At 28.5% G+C, this 24,570-nt stretch overlaps 1 protein-coding gene across 1 annotated transcript in view; it reads right to left on the minus strand.

Moving 5' to 3' along the window:
• LOC103570688 (paired box protein Pax-6) overlaps positions 1-23,026 on the minus strand; it is a 31,505-nt gene extending 8,479 nt beyond the window's left edge. Inside the window, exons 1-6 of the mRNA XM_053742461.1 lie at positions 22,913-23,026; positions 22,003-22,210; positions 10,162-10,429; positions 8,353-8,533; positions 3,392-3,668; positions 831-995 (exon numbers count right to left, since the gene is read on the minus strand). Coding sequence (XP_053598436.1) covers positions 831-995; positions 3,392-3,668; positions 8,353-8,533; positions 10,162-10,429; positions 22,003-22,210; positions 22,913-23,026 — 1,213 coding nt within the window. The remainder of the gene's footprint in view (positions 1-830; positions 996-3,391; positions 3,669-8,352; positions 8,534-10,161; positions 10,430-22,002; positions 22,211-22,912) is intronic.
• Between the last annotated feature and the right edge of the window lie 1,544 nt (positions 23,027-24,570).

Raw genomic sequence — 24,570 nt, forward strand, 5'->3', positions numbered from 1 at the left:
TGTATATTATATGGAATTATTCAAATAATTATTTTAGTTTTAATTTATTAGAAGTAGGAAAATATGAAGTTTTGGCTAGATCTTTAATTTTTAATATCTTGTAAATTATCATAATTACGCTAATTTTTCAAGAGACCATTTTTGTAGCAAATTAAATTTTCTACAAAATATGTCCTTAGATCTATTCACATATTTTGGATTTTTAATGAATTATTGACTTTTGAAACTTAAAAAAATATAATTCTCAAAATTATCGTATTTTTTTCAGCCTAAGCTTTAAATTTAAAATATCTTGTAAACTATCAGAATTACACAAATTTTTTAAAGGACCATTTTTGTAGCGAATCAAATTCCCCACAAAATATGTCCTTACATCTATTCACATATTTTGGATTTTTAATGAGTTATTGACTTTTGAAACTTAAAAAAATATAATTCTCGAAATTATCGTATTTTTTTCAGCCTAAGCTTTAAATTGAAAATATCTTATAAACTATCAGAATTACACAAATTTTTCAAAGGACCATTTTTGTAGCGAATTAAATTCCCCACAAAATATGTCCTTACATCTATTCACATATTCTTTATTTTTAAAAAGTTATTTGCTTTTGAAACTTAAAAAAATTTAATCCTCAAAATTATTACAGATTTTTTTTCAATCTGAGTCTTAAAGTTCAATTATCTCGAGAACATTCATAATTATGTGAATTTTTCAGGAGACCATTTTTGTAGCAAAAAAATTTCTCTACAATTTATGTCCTTACATATACTCCCGTATTTTCAATTCCTTACGAGAAATTTAAAATAATAAAACAAACCAAAATAAATACCTTTTTCAAGCGCATCGATCTGATCATTGGAAAAAGAGGTGCGATTGCGTTGCAATTTACGTTTGAGCCTGAGCCGAACCTGTGAATCTTCATCCCCAGATGAGTTATGATCTGAATTACCATCAGACGTTGTTTCTTGTTGATGTGACAACAAAGACCCAGCATCTGTTTAAACAAATAACAATAACAATAATAAAATAAATGTAAATATATGAGCTATATAAACAATATAAATAAATAACTTGAGGTGAGAGACATGATGCAAAGCATCTACATCTAACTTGTTCACATAAAACATATATATATATATACATCTATCTATCTATATCGTGTCTATATATAGCGAACATAGAGGCTGTCAAGCCCTGAAGGGCGACGATTATCTTCCGCCTCTGCGCACCGAACCCTCGGCTTTATCATCCCTCCCGCCCTATAACATCTACATCTACATCCACATCTACGGTTACAGCTACAGCTTTGGACCCTTTACTCTGTCGGCTCCAGAGGCTCCAGAGTTAGTGGCGCAGAGCAGGGGGGTCTGTACGTCAGCTGCTCGCTTTCTTGCTTGCTCACCCTCACCCTCACCACTTCTCAGCTATCTGTGACCTCTTTGTCCCTCAGAATCTCTACCATCACCATCACAATCACCATCCTCAGCACTAACACTAGTACTAGCACTAACACTAACACTAACACTAATACCAGTACCAGTACTCAATTCGACTCTACTATACAACTACACCCTCGTTATCCTCTCACATTCTCATACTTGAATTCAGCGGAGACATTTCCTCACAAAATACCGAGACAGAGGTTGGAACCTTGATGGTACATGTAACTTGTAGCCTTGTAGCTACTTGTCACACCAAAGTGTATGTGTGTATACCAGCTTGCTATCTAGCTACGCCTCAACACCCAACCCTCTGCTTTCTCTCCTTTCTATACCAGCTCTGCTTTGGTCTGCTCTACTCACTGGCAAAACTAGTTAGATCATAGAGACACGATGTCTCGATTGCAATTCGTTCGATTGCACTCAATTTCATCCAAACGTACCTCAATGTCTTGTTTGCTTCATTATTTTTTCGTGCGTCGTCACAATATCTTTTTATAAAGATTACTATTCATTAATTTTGATAATTATTATTTTCATTTTTTAATCCTGCGTGTCAATTGAGACTATTTATTTTTTTACTGATTTCAAATTTATTTTTAGATTTTTCTTGATCAATTTTTTGAAATTTCATATATATTTAAGAATTTAATTTTCGATACCTTCATTCAAAATGACGGTACCCAGAAATTATTTCAAAGCTCGCAGCATTCTTTCGCAGTCTTTTTTTAAAAATAAGCAAAAAAAAATTTTCTGTTCATTTTTGAAAAAAAAAAAAAATTAATTTTTGAAAAATTAAAATTTTTTTTTAATTGACTATAAATTAGGCTTAACTAAAATTTTTCAGCTTTATTTAAATAATTTAATTGCCGAGTTTACGTTCCAAGCTTTAATTTCTTTTTTTTTTTTATTTTTTACTTCAATCCATTTCCGTTTTATTAAAAGACAAAGCGTAAAAGACGAGTGCTTATAAAAATAGTCATAACTTTTATTTTGAATCTTAAAACACGTTTTTAAATTTTTTTCTCTAATTTAACCTGAAAATTTTTTTTTTCAAACTTTCGCGCCAAAAGAAAATTCAATAATTTTAAAATTTTATTCATAAATAATTTTAAAATAAAATATGAAATTAAATTTTTTTCAAGTAAATTTTACAGTTTTAAGCAAAACTACTTGATATTGAATATGAAATTCAAAATTTCGCGCGAAATTTTTTTAAAAACTAAACTGTTTAAACTAAAGAAGTAAATAAAAAAAAATGGTAATTTCTGTTAACATAACGTAGTTTTCTGAGACAATAAATCTATTTAATCAGCTCGTGTAATTAAAATAGCTCTTACAACACCCCGAAGCATTTTAATCCAATCTGCATATTGTTGTCTCGGATTTCGTGTGCACGCGCAACTGCGGTAAGAGGACAAAACAAGTAAACGAGAAAGAGAAAGCACTTTGGTGGCATCGTTAATCTGTCTATTGAATAGGAAAGCAAAGCAATAGGTAGTAGGTAGTAGTAGGTAGTAGGCAGTATAACCAAGCATCTGGAACAGTCGTCATCTGTAAGGGCAATCTGCACCCGCAATCTCAATCTCCATCTCGGTTCAATGATTTCACAGATCCTATTATTACATTACATTATATAACTCCATACCATACACATTTATATATTTTATATTCAACCCAGCTATAACAATATGAAATACACTTTGCCTTCATATTTTATCTTTTCTTTATATTTAAACTTTATTCTGTCGTCGCTTATAAAATCCTGCCCATTCTTATGTCGCCTTTAAAATTTTTATAAAAAAAAAAATACTTCGACACTCGAAATCACGCCAAGTACTTGAAGGATCACAGATGACAATGGTTTTAAAAAATCAATACTTATATATATATAGACATATACATATATATATAAAATAGTGAGAAGTAAAAGTAAAAATATAAAAATTACCAGAACGTTTGAGAAGCGAATCATCACGAGGATGCAATTGACCACCGGGTAATAAGGATTGACCAGTTCCTGGTGCAGCTGTTGTTGGTATCCCGGTTGCCAGAGGATGATGGGAAGGTGTAGCTGAGTACCAGGCTGGCGGCCAACCAGTGGCCTGACCGTTGAACATTCTCAGCTTGTCGTAGACACTTTCGGCGCCCTGATGGGCCTGAACTGCTGCTGCCTGTTGCTCTTTCTGGGAGGCTAGATTTCTCAGCACCCTGTTGATCGAGGACACCTGGACACAAACAATTTTATCAGATCATTTATTTGTTTGCTTTGGGTTATGGGCTCTAGTTCTAATTGTGGAAATGGATCTCAAGATGGCCTTACAGATTATTTTTTTTTTATGTCAAAATAATTTTGAATTTGTAGTGACGTTTGGACAAAGAGACATTTAGGATGGAAAATTTAAACCTGCGGTCCTTTTGCGCAGTTGTGGTTTAGATTTCAAGTTATAATGAACGCAACCACTGCGATAACTAGAATAGTTTGTGAATTTCAATCTGTTAGACGAAATTTATTATCAAAGTTATTTTAGTAATCTTTTATTTTTTTAATAATTTAATTAATTAATTTTTTTTTTAGTTCATTACCAGATATTCTCAAGTAATTTTTTTTGAGTTTGAATATTTCAGACTTTGAAGAAAATTGAAGTTCAATTGATATTTGATATTTTTATAAAATTTAAAATATGAGCATTTTGTTTTTTATTTTAATGAATTTCATAATTAGTAAAAATGAAATAATTTTTTTTTAATTAATTAAGATTGGAAAATTAAAAAGGAAAATTTTTTAATGTGAGAAAAAAATACTTCCGGCAAGACATCCTTTTTTTCTGTGCATTAAAAGTAATAATATATGATTCTGAAGTTAGCAGACAATCAACAATTTTTGAATTCTTTTTTAACCATTTAATTTAAAAAAAAAAAAAAAAAACTAAAAATATGCACATGTAGAAAATTCAAAAAACTATAGGTGCAATTTTTTTAAATACTTTTTTTTATAATTTATTTTGTTCAAAACAAAATTCAAAAATTATTAGACGTCGGCTAATAGTATCATTGATATGATTTTGGAATTTTTCAGAACGATAAATTAAAAAAAAAAAATATTTTTAAAAAATTGCACCTGTAGTTCTTCTAATTTTCTACAAGTGCATATTTTCATTTTTTTTTTTCATTGTTCGCTAACTTTAAGATCATGAAATAATTTGTCAGCTCACAATAAAAAATAATGATGATACTGAAATTAGCCAACGTCGAATAATTTTTTGATTTTTTTTTTAAACAATAAATTATGAAAAAAAAAATATTTGAAAAAATTGCACCTGTAGTCTTTAAAATTTTCTACATGTGCATATTTTTAGTTTTTTTTTTTTTTTTTTTGTAATTGGTTTATTAAAAAATAAAATACAGAAGAAGAATTCGATTTTCAAATAAATTGTACTCTAACTCAAAAATAAATTCAAATGATTCGTAAAAAACTAAATTACCTATAAAAAAATAAGTAAAAAAAAGATAATACTAATAATAATAATAATAATAATGAATTATCGTGTGTTAGTATTAGTATTAGCATTAGCATAAGCATAAAGCAGTAGTATACCATAGACTGTAAGGTTTAGTTTCAGTAGTGTAGTTTAGTTTAAAGTATCTCCCTTGGCGGGAATAGCGACTGGTCCGCCGCACAGCAGCCGCAGCCTCGATGCAGGCCATTACACGCGCGACCAAACACGAATAATTGTTAAGCAGCACGCTTAACTGATCCCATTCAGTTTATTCTCTACCCGCTTTCCGCCATCCGCCCCCTTATATTACGATACAGACTACAGACTACGAGCGAATAGGCCGGGGTAAAGACAAGGCCTCTACATTCAACCGAACTGTTAGGACCCAAGTGCGAGCGTTAGTCCAAAGCCACCAACCCTACATGTTTAATATATATCTGGGTCTGGCTCATTCTCTGCTAGCTCTTATTAGGGAGAGATGATTTTACTCTGTTGTATTCTCTTACACTCGACATACGGACTCTTATTATTATTATTGTTATTATTATTATTATTATTTGAGAAGAATGAATGTACCGAAATGACGACACATCCGCGTCTCCAATAATGACTTACACGCGTAGCAATTTAGTATTGAATGAAAGGAGATAGAGGGATCACTCCCTACTTCCTCGGTATATGTCTTTAATCCGGAAACTTTTTTTGCTCTACTGTCGTCCTACGTGATGAGCCTAGTGACCTCTCTGTAGGATACCCAGGATGTTTGTAAGATTCAGATATAGGGGATATAGCAAGGGTGGAATGGACATCCTCTGGTACACGTAATGGACCGATTACCTCCTGTGCTATCGTATTGACGAGACTTTGATTAGGGTCGAGTGGATAGATCCGACGGGTAAGTTTAAGTCTGAGTGCCCATACTACAATTTATTTTTTCTTTAGTCAATAAATTTTTATTGTTACAATTTTTATTTGAAATCATTACACAAGAAGGGACAAAAATTTTTATTTTCTGGAAGCTTTAACAATAAATTTAATAAATTACTGTGTGTTTGAAAGAGTAATTAAAATTTTTTTTATAGATCACTTTGAATGCCGTAATGAATTTATTTAGTAATTATGCGTGAATAAAAGTAAAAAAAATTGGGGTAAAATGGGTTAATTTTTTAACAAAACAATTTTCTTTGTAGATCAGAAGATTTTTTTTTTTTTTAATTTTTTAGGGGCAAACTGGTCATTGCAGTTTAAAAAGAAAATTGTATTAATTATTTTACAGTCGAATACTCGTTATAAGCCTGGTCTAGAGGACATATGGGAAATTTTTTTTGAAATTTTATTCTTCCCTACCGTGCGTTGAGTTTTGTTCTCAGCTACCCGTTATAAGCCTGTGTTTGTTTTATATCATTTTAAACGTCATATTTACGTTTTGTTACATATATATGTCACTATACCAATTTTTCTAGTGTATATAGCGCTAAAATAAATACTTATCTTTTTACACTAATAATAACTGTAATGCGAAAAATTATAATGACAATGGTATTAATTACAGCAATGATAATAATAATTTTACTGATCAATTACGGAAAATAATATGTAGTATCATTTACTACAAGGCTGCAGTAAATGTGTTTGTAGTTAAAAATACTACATAAATGATAAAAGTTACTAAATATGCGACAAATTTTACTAAGTTAATAAGTTGAATTTACTCCTATCTCGCGGTTAATTCTACTGCACACTGCAGTAACAAATACTCCAGGCGGGAGTTGAGAGTACTACAGAAGAAGCACTTCCCGCTATTTCGCCATTTTGAGGTTAATCTGTTGTGTATATTCAATTATTAAAGCGTCTCATAAATAATCATCTGACTTTTTTAAAACCTAAAAATTAACAATTAAAATTTTTTTTTTATTCTACTTGTTTTTACGGCGCATTTATGATAACAAATGTCGTGAGAAAAACAATAAAGATTTCGATAGCTTTTTTGCCTTTAAAAGTTGGAAAAAAAATTGGCTTTCATGTTTTTGGATAAAATTTCTATTTTATCTTTTTTGATAATATTGATGTATTTTTTTTTTTTTAAGTACATAAAACAATGAACAATTAAAAAAAAATTGATCAATTTGATGAAAAAAAATTTAACATGGCCCAGCATGGGTGGAGCCTATTTGTAAATAATTACCATGTTTACTATATACAAATAACTCAATAAGTGATTTTTAGAAATAATTTATAAAAATTTGAGGTTATATACCGTTTATTTTTACGTAACCGCATATCGAGTAAATTGAACTACAATTGGAGTTACAAATACCGCATGCTGTGGCGTATCTTACTTTTTTCGATAGTTGACGCTTAACTACAATATTGTAGTAAATCTAATCACAATTTGGAGTTGTCTCATGTCATACTACAGCCTGTGGTAAATGGAACTCCAGTTGTTGTTGCCATTACTACAATTTATTTTACGTGTAACTTAATGATCAATAGAACTTTTAAATTGTAACAGAAGTTTTAATTGTAATTAATGATTACAACTATGAATAATAAATAATATTTTACTTAATAATAATTAAATTATTCTCCGTGAAACATCGATAGTAAATTTTCATAATTTATTTAGATATTTTGTTCGTATTGTTAGTTTATAATTTAGAGAATTTTAACGGAGGCTTATAACGGGATGTCTGGTACGAAACTCAAAAAAATGGTTATGTGGGGAAGCTGTTTGGGCTCAGTAACTCCCGATTGAGGGAAAGAGGCTTATAACGGGTAGTCGACTGAAATTTATAAAAAACTGAAACATTTTTTTTCCAACTATTTTACCTAGTGACCAACTTTGAATTCTCTTACCAAAATATAAACCTTTTATAACAAGGTTTTTTTTTATTACTTACAATTCAAAAAAAAGACAAAACGATTCCAAAATTTTCAGTAAATTTTTTTTTTAAATATTCGAGTTTTGTTCTAATTTCAGAATTTTTTAAAATTAATTTGCACATTTTTCCAAGACCATATCTAGACACTCCAAAATTCTACTTAACTTTTTTTTTTTCTAATACAAAATATAAATTATCAATTTCATTCCAGTAATTTAATTATTATTACTAATTAAAAATTACACTTCAGAATCTAACTTCCTTAAAAAAATTAACAAATTCATCAAAAAAATAATTAAAAAAAAATCAATTAAAATACTGACGAAAAAAAATTTCTACTGACTTTACCATTACAATGACCATTTTACCCCCTGACCAACTTGAACTCCATTATCTTAGACTAGTATAAATTTATTTAAAATACAGTTTTACTTTGTCCCATTTTTTTCTTTTTTCATGAAAATAAAATTTAAAAAAAAAAAAAGAATAATAATAATAATAATAATAATAAATTTATGAAAATTACTTACACTAGGTATATTATCATTATTACAAACTCCCTCTTGTAACAACCGATCACGTATTTCCCATGCAAATATTGACGGACATTCACGTTTATAATCAGCAATTTTATTTACAACTGGTGTCGTTGCTACTCGTGGTTTACTGCCACCGATTGCACGTGGTTTTATTGATCCTGTTTCATAATATCTGTAATTAATAAGTGAATAAATTAAATAAGATAATAATTATTAATCAGAAATAGATTTTAATGATAAACTATATATGTGATAAGTCTTAACAAGAAAAATCGGTGGTTATCATTAAGTATACAGTAGAGTAGAGAGAATGAAAGGGCTAGAATTGTAATGACCACAAATTGTATGACGTGTGTGGTGTGGGATTGGCTTTGAAAGGAGAAAGAGGTGGTAGTGCGGTAGCGTTTTAGAGAAGAGAACCATCGCCGGGTACGGGGTTCATACTCCATTGGAATTATTGTCACTCCGACAGGGGGCTAAAGCTAGTTATTACGCGGTAGCTCGGCTTTTAAGTTACCCCTGCACGCGTCCAACAATTACCCGGTGGATCGTATGGATAATAGACTCCTGTTAATTCATCAAGGAGTTATACTTAAATTCATTTAATTACCATTTATAATTGCTGCTATACATGCACAATGAAATACAAGTGATCAATTAAAGTATATTTTGTCAATAATTTTTTTTTTACAAATAAAGTTTCACTTTTGATCGATGAATTTCGTTTGAAAAAAGACATTTAAGACCCAAATCATTTTCAAAATTTTTAATATATAAACTGTCAAAAATTTTCGGAGTGAACGTGGATTAAATCCGGAGCAGATGACTGTTCATTTATATAATCCGCTCGGAGTAAAATTTACTCCGGGGAGTTTATTTTGATATTCAAATTTCGAATCGGAGTGAATGTGGATTTAAATAAAATTCGGATCACTCTGTATCCGATTTTTTTTTAAATTCTAGAACTCCGGAGTAAATTCAAATTTCAATAAAATCCGTAATTACTTCAAATTCACACCCGATTTTTTGACAGGGTATTTATTTGCCTCAGTGAGGAGTCTAGTTTCCGTTGCGCCGCCAAATGACCGCGAATTCTTGTAGAACTCGACGAAAAACTTTTTTTTTAAGCTATAGCTTTTTCAAAAATGGACTAATTAAGACCTTTTTTTTTTTTTTTTAATTTTCGTCTTCAAATGTATTTTCCGGAAAAAAATCCAAAAAAATTGAAGACATTAAAATCTTTGAAATTTTTAATTTTTTTGAAAAAATCGCATTTTTCTTCAAATTTACTTTTCTCAAAAACTAAGCGAGATATCGAAAAATTTTATTCCTTAAAAAAGTTTTATTTCGTTGAATTCTACAAGAATCTTCGGTCATTTGACGACGCCACGAAAACCGAAGGAATTCCCAGCTCAGTTATAAATTTTGTAAATTTTTTTTCATTTTGAAATTTATTTGCCTAAATATTTTTTTTTATAATGAAGAGGAAAATTTGAATTTCAAAAATTTTTTTATATATTTATTTAAAAATAATAAAAAATCGTAGAGTGTAAATTAAATTTTTTGGAGACTTGTTTTAAAACCGGATTAAAAAATTTTCAAAAACTAAAATATTGTGATTTTATAAAATTTTGATTGTAAAGACACGTGAAAAATTTTTTCAAGCCAAACCGGAAGTGAAATCGCATGTTTAGTTTAGAGTAAAAGTGAACCTGAATTCTGAATTTGACAAAAAAAATATTGATGGGTAATTATATTAATTAAGAATGAATTGAATTATTGATTAAATAGAGTAATTACCTGCCAAGAATTTTTGAGACACAGCCATTACTGACTTGAAGTATGCGTGAAATGTCACACGGTCTTGCACCGCTGTGAGCTAGTTCGACAATTTTTTGTCTGGTGGAATCCGGAAGTGGCCTTCCATTAACGTAAACACCTCCGAGTTGATTGACCCCACTGTGTCCAGCTGACGAGCATCCAAATATTGAGTTCTGACTGACCATGCCCCCGCCAAGACCTGGTCCGCCTCCATGCATCAAGTCATCCTCTGTGAACCACAACGATCAGTTTAATCTCTCGATTACCTCTCACGTGTCACCGTCTATATAATTTATACATGCACATATTTACATATTCTATATTCCTATTTATTTGCACGTCAATATTATTACGTACACAATTCCTCCTTTACTCACTAATTATTATAATTTTAATGCAATTTATTATTTTTTTTTTTTTTACTCTCTCAGTAAATGGAATAGAATTATAAATGCAATTTTATGGAATATTATTATCAAGAATTATATTGAAGATTTTAAATGCAGCTCGTAATTAATAAATTAAATTAATCTCCTTGTAATGACATAGTTTAGTAGACAAGATAAGACAGACAATAATTATTATTTCAAACTCTCAAGAGATATAATTAAGATTTTAATCATAATAGTTATTATTATTATTATTATTATTATTATTATTATTATTATTATTATTATTATTATTATTATTATTATTATTATTAATTATTATCAATTATTATTATTATTATTATTATTATTATTATTATTATTATTATTATTATTATTATTATTATAATTATTATTATTATTATTAATTATTATTAATTATTATTATTATTATTATTATTATTATTATTATTATTATTATTATTATTATTATTATTATTATTATTATTATTATTATTATTATTACTATTATTATTATTATTATTATTATTATTATTATTATTATTATTATTATTATTTTTATGATAATTTGCGAAAGGTAAATTTTCTCTTGGAGATTTAATTGACAATTTAATAGATCGCTACAATAATATTTTATTTTTTTCTTTAATAGTCTGATCAAATATTACTTTATCTACTTATATATTTATTTTACCTGCTGCACTGTAAAAAATTGTCAGTAAATTCAAAGTGATAATGGATTTTAATTCAATCCGAATTTACTCAAAATTTAAAAGTAAAAAAAAAGTCACTTCGCATGCGGAGTAAATACACAAAAAAAAATGAACTATATAAAATGAGAACAAAAGTAATATAATGATAAAGTGATCAGTAAATACTATTATTCTGAATAGTAATTTTCCATGAATAATTACAGGATAAGTATAAATTTATTGTCTATGCAGAAAAAATTACTATTTGAACTTTAAAAATTTTAACTGATACTTAGAAAATTTATGACACGTATTATAAAATTTATTGTTGGAAATGATAAAATTCCCCATATTGACATCCGGGTTCCAAATTATAACTCCAAATAGGGGAAGGGGGAGGGGGCGAAATAGACCTCTGGGGGCAAAATGGGCTGACATTTATAATACAAATAAGCCCTTATTTCTTAAAGGGCCCATTTTGCCCCACCCTCCCCTGCTAATATTTAAAGTTGATTTTTTTCCCTGTGGGGAGTTTGTTTTTCCAGCGGAGTAATTTTGGAGTGATCTGGATTTTGTTTCAATCCGCATTCACTTCAATTCAGAATTTTAATATTAAAACAAACTTCCCTTCGGAGTAAATTTTACTCCAAGGGGATCAAATAAATAAACAGTCATCCGCTCCGCATTTACTCCAGATTTAATCCGCGGTAAGTCCGCTCATTTTTTACAGTGTATGTAAAATTTGAAAATATTCTTTTTGGCTTTAATTGTAATTGGATAAATAATTATTCAAATCAATTTATACAAGGGTTAAAATCGAGAAAATGTTAAATTTTAGTCAACTAAAATAAATTTTTTTATTAAAAATTTAAAAACGAAATCAGTACTCGCGTTCTCGGGCTGCGAGTATTTTTTATATAAAAATTTTTAATTTTATTTTATTTAAACAAAAATAAATAGTTGAATAATTATCATATATTTTTTTTTATTTTCTAAGCATGCTTACAAAATTTAATACCCGAAATAAATAACAAATGTTTATAAAATCTCTTTGTCATAAATTTTTATGTAATCCTGAAATATCCTTAAGAATTAAAAAAAAATTTATTTCTGTGATAAATTTTTTCATATAAATTCCTCATTTGAAAATTACCTCAAGATCATTAATAAAATAATTTCTTAAAAAAATTTTTATCTCAATAATTAAAAACGTATTGATAAATTAATTATTGAAGTAAAAATTAAAATCAATAAATTTTTTTTTTATAAAAAAAAAAAAAATAGTTAATTAAAAATGTTAAAACGGATAGATGAGATTTAAAAATGATTGAAGTAATAAAAATTGAGTGTATCAGTTTTTATAACGACGACAGGCAAAAGTGCTCCTGGTTGCAAACAAAGAAGAGAACCGCGTGCATCCTGGCATGCGGTAAATTAAAGAGAGTGGAATGATGATGAAGAGTAAAAGAGAATGAGAGGAAAAGAGTCCATGTATATATATGTGTATATATATCTATATACATTAAAAGAGAAAAGCAAAGAAGCGAATACACCGTCAGGTTGCACACGCCAATACACGCCTACAGAGTACGATACAGAGAATAACTATATAGACGACACACATTCTTTATTTATAATTTTGCGTTAATCTACGCGACGACCAGGCAAAAGCGAGTCATGCCGCAAAGTGAGGCAAAAAGGTTCCACTTGGCTGAGCGTGAAACGGGACACAGATTAAATCCCATCCTAGTGGTGTACGACGTCCTCTCACCCTCTCAACCCTCACTCGCTTGCTCATTCCTCTACTCATCTAGCGGCTTCCCCGCGGGCCCCACTCGCCGCAACCCCTTCTGTCTGCTTCTGTGCAGGTATTGCCTCTGCTTATACATACCCACCACTTCAATGTACATCAGTACAACCCTCTCAGCCTATTCGTCATGCTATACGAATGAGCAAGAGCCGTTGATACAAGAAAAAAAAAATTCATAAAGAAGCGCCTCCGTTTTTTTCATATTTTATAAAACATTTTTCATATTTCCATATAATTTTTACCTGCATTATCTTAATTTCACTTCGACGTTTAAATTTACAATGTAAATTTCATTCGAATGATATTTGAATTTTTTTTTTAAATTTATAACTACAAAATTTTTTATAATTTAATTTTTTGAAAATTTTCATATTTTAAATTAGATTTACTAGAATTTTTTCAAGTAACTATAGAAAGTTATATTTTTGTGGTTGATAAAAATTTTCTATATATATATTTAAGAAATTAAAAGTAAATACTGGCCAATTGCCAATAATATGGCGTTTTTTTATTAAAATAAATTATTTAATACTTTTTAAGTAAAATATTGATTTGATTTGACCAAAATAATTTTATAAAAATTTCTAACCTCAAAATTCAATGAGATTGAAGTTAGCCGTCTAATAATTTTTTAAATCTATCCAAAACGATAAATTATAAAAAAATAAATATTTGAAAAAATTGCACTTGGAGATTTTTTGATTTTCTACATGTGCATATTTTTAGTTTTAGTTTTTTTTTTTTTTTGTAATTGATTTGTTTAAAAAAAAAAAATTAAAAAATTATTGATTGGCTGGTAACTTCAGGATCATAGATTCAGCAAAATTATATTTTAATATTTTACTATCATATATTAATGGTATTAAAATTTTGTACAGTGATTTAAAAATGTTCACTTTTAAAGAAAATAATAATAATTTGATACAAGTTATTGATGATATATTTTAGCTTTGGCAAAGTATTGAAAACTCGAAGTGAGTAATTACTATAGCGAGTTTTCAAGTATAAATTAGATTGAAAAATAAATAAAAATAATAAATCATTATTTAAAGTGTACTTTAACAAGTTAGAGTAAAAAAAAAAATGTTATTTATTTATGATAAAATTTATAAATGATCAAGTATATAGATTGTGGTTTAAATTTATTCACGCGTAAAATGATAGCATTACTATACGTTATACGGTATAATCTATACACGGGATTAAACTCTTTTACGTTCATGTCGAACGTTGTGTATTCATGTAGATATGTCGATATATACATACATACATATATATAGATTTACATAGATATATGTGTGAGCAAGAGTAAAATATAAAGAGGACAGAATGAAAATGTGATTAATGGCAATTCGATAATGGAAACAAAACACAGTACGCCAAGCGAATAATACTCGAATTTAAAGCGCAAAGTTTACGTCGTGGGTATTTGTTGACGGGTGCGATAATGGTACGGATAATTAGATCGTTTTCCCATGAGCATCGGCTGATGCATTCACGAGAGCTATATTGGATGAGTGACTATACTGGAAAAAAAAAAACGAATGTTTGCGAAGGTACTCTCATGATACCGGTAAATAATATATACATACATACTCCACATTACATATATATGTACATGTACATATATTTATATTTATGTGTAGAGATCAAGTCCATTTGGACTTTGAGTTGACGATAACGAGCAAGAATCTCTTGACACCCTCAAGGGCCCTGTGTATTTGTCCAGCCGGGTTGTGCCGCTTTCTCTCTCACGAGTAGTTTCGAGACTCATTAAGTTCTGTTAACTCGGCACAGAAGTGCAAGAACCCGTGGCTATGACTACCCGAGCTCTACATACCAATTGCCAAGGCGATACTGAGCATTTAAGGGTGAAATTATATCAACAATTAGATGGATTAACGATCCTCTTAACGAAATTATCGATGGATAATTTTTTGATTGGGTATTACTTCAACACAATACCCGCCGCTTTTTTTTATCGAAATTTTGCTTAATTACCGTTAAACTTTTTTTTTATTCCAATTAACAATTAGTATTTTTAATTATCCACTAAATCTCTAACCTCGAAATTTTACTTGAATTTATTTTCACCTTTAAATTTATTTTTTAATAATTATAGTAGATTATTTCAGTTAATTCACTTGTAAATTAGTTAATTAAATTTATTCGAAATTAATTGAAGGTTTATTCTGAGTACAATGAGTCTGTAAATATTGCAAGTGGAAAAAAAATGGCCGCCAGTTAATTTTTACGAATTTCTTAACCTCCAAATTTTATGAGTGTAAATTTATCAGACATAAGGTAACTTTTAAAATACATATAAATAAAGTAAATAACTAAAATAATAAAATTTAAAAAAATGCATGTACTAATTTTTGAATTTTCTAAATGTGCATTTTTTTAAATTTTTATTTTATATACATTTTATTTTATTATTTCAAAGTTTTAAAAATTATCAGATATCTGCCAACTTTATTGTCTTACAATTTTAAGAAAATTAATTTTATGTTTTTTAAAAATAATTAACTAAATTTTAATTAAGTAGACAACTTTAAAAATTTCAGGTGAGACAAAATAATGACTGGATATAATTTTCATTGAAAGCAAATTGCAAATAAAGTCGAATACTTGTAGAGTAAATGAAAACTAAAAAATTAATCAATGAACACGATACTTATGTAAGAGGTGTTGTATCAAAGAACAAGGAGGTAAAAAATTTAGCCGCAATTAATTAATAAACGGAGACTAAAGAGTACAAACGTTTGACGAGTGAAAGACGGCGAGAGTGTAGGAGTAAAGTAGTCGTGTGAAAAATACATTAAACAGACGCTCTTGAACCTGTGTGCTGTGCTGGGTAAACTTAAGAGTGCAAGAGAGTTGAGGTACTAGTGATAGACACACCTGAGGCTACAGAGTTTCATTTCATGGCGAATGACATCAAAGATACTGTCGCACGTTCTCTAATGAGTTGAATTGTGGTTTAACTTGAATTACGTACCCTAGAGTTTTTAATTCATCTTTTTATTACATTACACTGCATTATAATAGATTACAATAATGTTTATTATTATTATTTATTTCATAAAGAAAAATAAAATCTTACGGTTTGAAGTTTCGTAAAAGTTTTTATGATTTATCTTAAAAAATTACTCGCATTGTAAAGTTTTTTTTTTCATTAACCAAAAAAAAATTTAATTAATTATTAATCAGTATTAAAGTAATTATTAATAATTTTCCAACTTCCGGTGGCGGTAATAAAAATGAATAAAAAAAAAAAATGTATCAAAATAAAAAAAACGCAATGAAAAGTAAACAATCTTTACCGAAAGAAAATGATGATAACAGTTACAATATATTATGGGAATGGTTCCCATAATGCATGGTAACCGGTTTTTTTGAAATGTTGATTATAGGAACGGCACCCATATATATTATGGTAACCATTCCTATAATTATGGATATAATTCCCATATGGTAACTGAGTAGTTCCTATGGAATCATGGTAATTGTTACCATGTAACTATGATAATGATTACCATAATATTATAGGAATAGTTACCATAATATATAGGGTTTATTCCCATATACACTTAGGAACCATTACAATGTGGTTATAGGATTGGTTACTATTTGCTTATAGGAACTATTCCTATGAGTATGGTAATCATTACCATGATTCTTTCACATGCGATATGGAAACTGTTACCATAATGATAGAAATTGTTACCATACTTATGGGAACTTTTCCCAGAAAGTATGGGTCTATATCCCATAATCCCAAGTAATCATTACCATAACAGTATGGGATGATATTTCATAAACGTACTAGGAACAGTTACCATAATTTTCTCTCCGTGTACTGGATCTAAACAATCTAGATCCTTGAAATGTTTTATAGGTGCACGGAGAGAAAACAATAGTTCTAATTCTTATGTAGAATAGTAACCATTACTATGTTACATAGTAACGACGATTTTTTAGCGTCAAGAGTCACGGGACAGAGTAATTCTCCATTCTACATGGTGACGTTGGCTATGCTAGCATAGGAATGATTACTATTCTACATTGACGAGAGAACACTATGCAAATGAACATGACTACAATGTTACTTAGCAACATTTACGGTCTTTTTTTTATTTTATATTTAGTAAATAAGGTTATGACAAAAAATAATTCAAGTTACTTTAAATATATGTAGAAATTGAATGAATCTATTGAAATAATTAAAATATTGCTCAAAAAGAAGTATCAATTTTTATAAAAGATAAAGAATAAATTGAAAAAGAGCCATCCGGCCTTACCCGGAATGGAAAGGTAGATTTCTTATATATGTAAATACAATAAAGCTACAATAGTGTAATTAATACTTATTTTTCAAGCTTAAACATGAATTTTAAGTAAATAAAGTATGCCTTATTATTTAGAAGTTATTAGAAGACTAAGCTGCAAAAATAAGCTTTTTTTATTTTTTGTGAAATTTTCGATATCATCAAATTGTTAGAAAAGATGTTTTAAAAAATCAAGTATTACAGTGAAAATTAAAGCTAATCGTTCAAATTTTAAGATACTTTTTACAGAATTGAGTTATCATTTTCGGTTCAAAAGTTATTTTAGGATGAAGCCAGAAAATTCATTTTTATGAAAATCAGAAAAAATTTCAAACACCCACAACTTCCAAACTAATCGACCGATTGGGCTCATCTTCGAACTTGATCAAGGTAATCGTCCAATAAATAAGTGTATAAAATTTCATTAAGATCCGTTAAGAATTGCGGGCTCTATCGTGACGACAAGGTGCGTTATATTGTATATATATATATACGTATATACATACATATATAAACTTTTGAGTGGATGGTATTTTTTGACTCTACGAGGTAAAATAAGACATATGGTGACAAAATTCTGTGATAATTCGATCATGAGACCCATAGCAATAGACCGATTTCTAAAGAAATCTACCTAAAAATCATAATACAGTAGACTCTGGTTATGTTACATCGGGCGCTCTACTCACTTTCACGTCAATTTCATTTTTTCCTGTGAGTAAGAGTATGGACAGAAATATAACTTATAACCAGAGTCTACTGTAGTTAGTAATTAACAATTTATTTACTTGGTTTGTTTACTTCGTTGTCTTATATATATTTATTAAACTGTAATGACAGCTATTCAAGCATGGGACTGAGTAGCATTCCACATAGCCCTGATTTCTATGCTAGATAGCGATTTTTACCATTTTATTTGTTACGATGTAACATAGTATTCATTACCAGAAAAATCCTAATGAATTATATTCTACATTTCACTATTTACCATTTTACAAAAAATGAGTTTGGTTACTATGGAGAATGGTAATCATTACTATTCATTTCTCTCCGTGTGCTAGTATACATATCGATACTGCCATTCTAATATGTCGTATCCCAAATTTGGGAAATTTTTCAGGAGACGATAGAAACGTTGCACGGTCGGCAAAGAAAAATTATTTGTATTATGTTTACATTGGTATAACCTACAAATTTATTTTCATGTTTTCATAAAATACAGGCATTTGTAGTGAATAAATAATTTTGAATTATATGCTGTAAGAAAAGTCAAAAATTATGCATCATTACCTTCTCACTCATGTCGTTAATTGCTTCCTTAATATTATCTTAAAATCAAAAATGTTAGACGTGACTAAACCTATACGAATGTGGGATACGACATATTAGAATATTTATTTAAAAATACTAAATAACCAATTTGACCTCTAAAATTTTTACATAAGCTGCACATTGTTACAATGATTCCATTTTTAAAAAAAGTGAAAATGTCAAATTTTGTGGGATAGGGAATATTAGAATGGCAGTATCGATATATGTCAGCCGAAAATTGCAGCCACCCCCAGTTACCCCCTAAGTCTCCCTTAAACAGTTGCGCGAAAAATGTTCCGATCTTTGGGTACAAAAAAAAAAAAAAAAAAAAAAAAAAAATGACTTTTGGTAGCCTAATAAGAGCTTAAACTCTGTGGGTTTAAACTTTTTACTCGCTTGACACAGCAAATGCTGAAGAAAGCTGACACCGAGAAAATCAGTACGGTGGTGTGTGTGTATTAGAGGTCGAATGGGGCCGCAACAGGGATGTTTTAGGTGAGAATAACATAACAAGGTAAAGTAAGGTGCCAGTACCCTATCTATTGCGGTACCACACGGAGGGTTGTGGGCTGGGTTGTGGGGCTGTTGCCCCGACAGAAGCCACCCAACTGCTGCTATAGGGTTACGGCGAGCTAACCTCTGCCAAGTTCTTTCAAGCCCTGCATAGTCTGCTCAATCTCTACATGCTCTATCGGCTTTCTTTTTCTCTTACCCTTACCATATCTAACTACGGCACACACACACGCACACACACACGTCTTCTTAATCTCACAAACTAATTTCTCGGGTTATAGAGTCGATGTTAAAGTATTTTCACACTTTACGGATTCTTTTGCTTTTTTAAGTCTTTTACATTATTATTACTCATTATTTAAACAGTTTACATTTTAATTATGCAACGTATTATTTATACATCAATTATTATATATTTTTTTGAATATTTTAATATTTTTACGGTTGATAAAAATTCTCTACTATTGGATTATTCATTCATATATTTAAATTTACAGATAATATTCTTTTTTATGAATTTGTTATTTTATGAAACCGGAAACATTTCAATTGAAATGAAAAAATAATAAGATAAGGAAAATGAGTAAATTAATTCATATTTATTCAATATTTTATACGCGAAATATTTACAAAAGAAAATTAGCATTAAAAAATTTTTTTATGAACTTGGGGTTAAAGACAAACTTTTTCTTAACGTACGGTTCTAAGATTTGAATTTTTGTTTTTAAATTAATATGCGAAAAAAATTATTATTTAAATTTTTGTTATTAAATTGTGTCTTGTAGTCTTTTAGCTACTGAATGTAAAAATAAAATTTTATATTAGTGTATTATGAAAAAAAAAAAAAAAAAGGTTAAAGAAGACACCCCGCGGTGAACCCGACGCTGCGTGACCTAGCAGGACGTTAAAATACGTCAGGATCCTCGTCAACGAGTCGAAAGCGTCACAAAACTGTCATGATTTAATTCTCATTCCGATACTATTACAGATTAATATCTATTCTTATAACTTTAAGTTTAAAAAAAATAATGATAATAATAATGATGATAATTTTCAGCAACACCGCGAAATCGTGAAATTCAAATTTATGAAAATAAATCGTACTGAATGCGTTGTACATTTTGAAATACAAATGACGGATCAGTATTTTCAGTATTTAATTTTTACATTTATTAAAATACCTGTGACACTGGTGATGTAGACATTAATTTAAATCATCGCTCGCGAATCGAGCGATTCAAATTTATTTTGTACACCATTCCACCGCGGTACTGTTTTTGCATCGCCTCACAATCGTGATTGTTCGCTTCGACGACTGCCAGTCAATTAATAACGCATTTCAAATACCTTTTTTTTATCGACGGATAAATATTGTGTTTAACTAATAATTTATTATTGTTTTTGTTTTTCAGTACTTCAGTAGTCGATTTCATATTTTTTTTTTTTATGGCTCAATAAACTTTTTTTTTATTTAATTTATTTTGCATAAATTTTTTAAAAATTTTATTATTTTGTGCAAAATAATTTTCATAAAATTTTATTGCCAATTTTTTACTGTGTTTTAATAAAAATTTTTTTTTTTACTTTTTGATAATAATTTTTGGAATTATTGCTCAAAATAAAATATACAAAATTTTAAACATTTTGTGGAAAAAAAATTCTATATATATATATCTGTATACAGAAAAAAGAAACTTTAAAAATTACTGTTTAAAATAGTAACTCAGAATCTAGATGTCAATAGACATTGCAAAAAATTTAATACTGAAGTTAGCCAACGTCTAATTTTTTTTTGGATTTTTTAAAAATTATTAATTATTAAAAAAAAATTATTTGAAAAATTGCACATATAGCTTTTTTAATTTTCTCCATGTGCATATTTTTTTTCCTTTTTTTTTTGTAATTTTGTTGAAAAAAAAATCCGAAAATTTTTAAATGTCTACTGACTTCAGGATCATAAAAAATCGGGAGTGATTACAGATTTTATTTAAATATGAACTCACTCCGTCACTCGGAGTTTTTTAAAAAAAATCATTCCGCATATGAAGTAAATAGAAATTTTGTCGTTCGAGCAAAGTGATCTGAATTTTCTTTAAACCCGCATTCACTTCAATTTCAGAATTTTAATATTAAAATGAATTTCCCTTGGAAGTGAATTTTTCTATAAGACTGAAACTAGCGGACGTCTAATAATTTTTTAAAAAATGATAAATTAAAAAAAAAAAATTGCACTTAGAGTTTTTAAAATTTTCTACATGTCCATATTTTTCTTTTTGTTAAATTAAATATCTTGCTAACATCAAGATCATATTTTACTTATCAGAGAAAATAAAATAAATAAAAAATCATCTGCTCCAAAAATTACTCCGAATTTACTCCAGATTAAATCCGTCGTTCATTACGAAAATTTTCCACAGTAAGGGAATGTTAAAATTACACAAATAAATTTTACAATACATGTCATACATTTTTGAACTTACACTTAACGATTTTAAAAGTACAAATATCAATTTTTCCTATGCATATAAAATAAATTTTAATATTTATCCTTCAAAAATTTACGTTTAAATTATAAATTGAAGAATCGCTGTTTAGAATGATATCATTTACTGATCACTTTATTATTACATGACTTGTCATTTCTCAATTTATACTGTTCATTTTTTTCCGTGTATAAAAATAAATTTAAAAAGTTATCTTGTACAAAGTGACAGCTTACAAGAAATGTCTTACCGTAATCTAGATACATCTAAATAATAAAATAAAAAACAAACCTTTATGAGGCATTTTCCAAAACGACGGCTCGGGGGTGGACGAGCAAGGGTTAGCCACCCCCGCGCCCAACAGCGTTCTTGCCGCGTGCAGCGCCGCCGCGGCCGCTTCTCTGCTCCTAACAGCCGCAGCGCTCGGCGGGTAATCTGAGACGCCGTCACTTCCGGCACCTGAGACACCCCCGCCGCCTCCGGCCACGCTAACACAGTGCTATCAACACACAAACATAATTAATTATTAACATTCAATCTTACAACAATAAAAAATCTTTACAATTTAATTCAAATCCTTACAAATAAATTTTAAATCCCTTTTTATTTTTTTAAAAATTTAATTTTTACATTTGAATATTTTTCATAAAAAATATCCATGGGTTTAAAATAGACGATTACAAGGTAATTTTACTTGTCGAGTAAATTTACAAATTAAATTTTTTTTGTTATTTTATTTAAAACATAATTACATGAGAGAGCGGTCACGTTGAATATCGATTTCTGTGTTGGTTTAACGTCGCTATTTTATGTAAATAATTTATCGTGTACACAATATAAATATGTAGTATGAAAATAAACTCAAAGGTTTATTATTAAATTAATTTATTAAAATTTCTGTCATACTTTTTTTATAAAAAAAAAAAAAAAAAAATCATAAAAAAATTACAGAAAAAAAAATTTAGTGACGCAAAGATTTTTATTCACCTCAAGAAAATTTTTATTTAAATAAAAATTTTTTGTTTTCCAAAAATTCAAAATTTTTCTTGTGTCAAAAAATTCTTTTTTTTTTTTTTAATTATTTTTTGACTTGTTGATTTATTTTGAGTAATCACAATAAGTTTAATTTAATAAAAAAAAAAAAAAAATAATAAAATGGAATAAATAATTTTAAATACGTCAATGAGTGAATACGATTCACATCAAGTGTTCGCGGGGCTTCTATTCGATAAAAACCCAAGTTTTTTTCACCTTTGACTTTGATTCTGATTGTGCTGGGATGAAATACTTGTAGAGTACTAAAGACCGTCGGCATTTTTGATGTACAAAACATTGCCGAGTGAGTTAAAATAATAAAAGAAAAATATATAGATATAATAATAGTGAATTGCTATGAAAAACGACCCCTTTAACTTAACTCGGAACGCGATTATAACTGCGTCATAATCCTAAAGAGCTTGAGAAACGTACAAAACGCATTGCAAGATTTTTATCCCTCCTATTACTGAGCACTACACTGTACTATTATATACTCTGTAGTCTACTACACTGTAATGCTGGTGAATAGTACAGGGAAAATAGAAAAGTAATGAGTTTTACGCGGCGCTAACGAGTTTTGCTTTCATTAAGCCAGGGATTTTTTTTTAAACCCTCTTGACTCTGAACCATTACGATACACAGATGGATCTTTATATATACTTACAAATCGTTATTTAAATGACATTAAAAACCTCATATTTTATATTTATTTTATTAATGTTTATAAAACTATTTTTGCTTATCACGACTTGATTTTTTTAATTTAAATAACTTGTTAACTATTGACTTTAGGTAAAACTTTATATAAATGTTTTTTATAGAAAATTTTTTCCTCTACAAATTTGTTTCTGTGATTTTTTTTTGTATCTTTGATAGTTTAGCTGCTATTTCAATTTTAAGTTCTTGGAGCAAAAACGAAATGGAAATTTTAAGTAATTTGTCTTTAAAATAAAATTACGGGTCAAATAATAAAAATACGAAAAAATTACAAGAGACAAATTTTACAGGAAATTTAATTTGCTACAACTTTGTTTCTATCCATTTTTATTGTATCTTTGATCCTTTACTCAGAATTAAAATTTGAAAGTACTCGTAAGTACTCCAGTCCCTTCAGTATTCAAATTATAATTCTTTTGTCTTTAAAATAAAATTACGGGTCAAATAATAAAAATACGAAAAAATTACAAGAGACAAATTTTATAGAAAATTTAATTTCCTACAACTTTGTTCCTATACATTTTTATTGTATCTTTGATCCTTTACTCAGAATTAAAATTTTAAAGTACTCGTAAGTACTCCAGTCCCTTCAGTATTCGAATTACAATTCTTTTGTCTTTAAAATGAAATTACCGGTCAAATAATAAAAATACGAAAAAATTACAAGAGACAAATTTTATAGAAAATTTAATTTCCTACAACTTTGTTCCTATGCATTTTTATTGTATCTTCGTTTCTTAACTCAGAATTTCAATTTTAAAGTTCTCGTGAGTACTCCAGTCTGTTCAGCATTCAAATTAAAACTTTTTTGTCTTTTAAATTAAAATTACAGCTCAAATATCAAAAATACAAAAAAACACATTGAAAGAATTTTGTAGCGAATTAAATTTTCTACAAAAAAGTATTCAATGACTTTATTCGTAAACTCAATAGTTCAGTAAAAATTTCTATTAAAAACAATAAGAACGGAGTAACTAAATTCTGAATTTGAATTTTTTATTTAAATTCAAAATATAAAATGATAAATAAATTTAAAAATAAAGTATCTTTGTTACAATTACTTTATAAACACAAACAAATTGAAAATTTTTACCCTTACAACGT

The sequence above is a fragment of the Microplitis demolitor genome, chromosome 10 (genome assembly GCF_026212275.2).
Source record: "Microplitis demolitor isolate Queensland-Clemson2020A chromosome 10, iyMicDemo2.1a, whole genome shotgun sequence".
NCBI lineage: Eukaryota > Metazoa > Arthropoda > Insecta > Hymenoptera > Braconidae > Microplitis > Microplitis demolitor.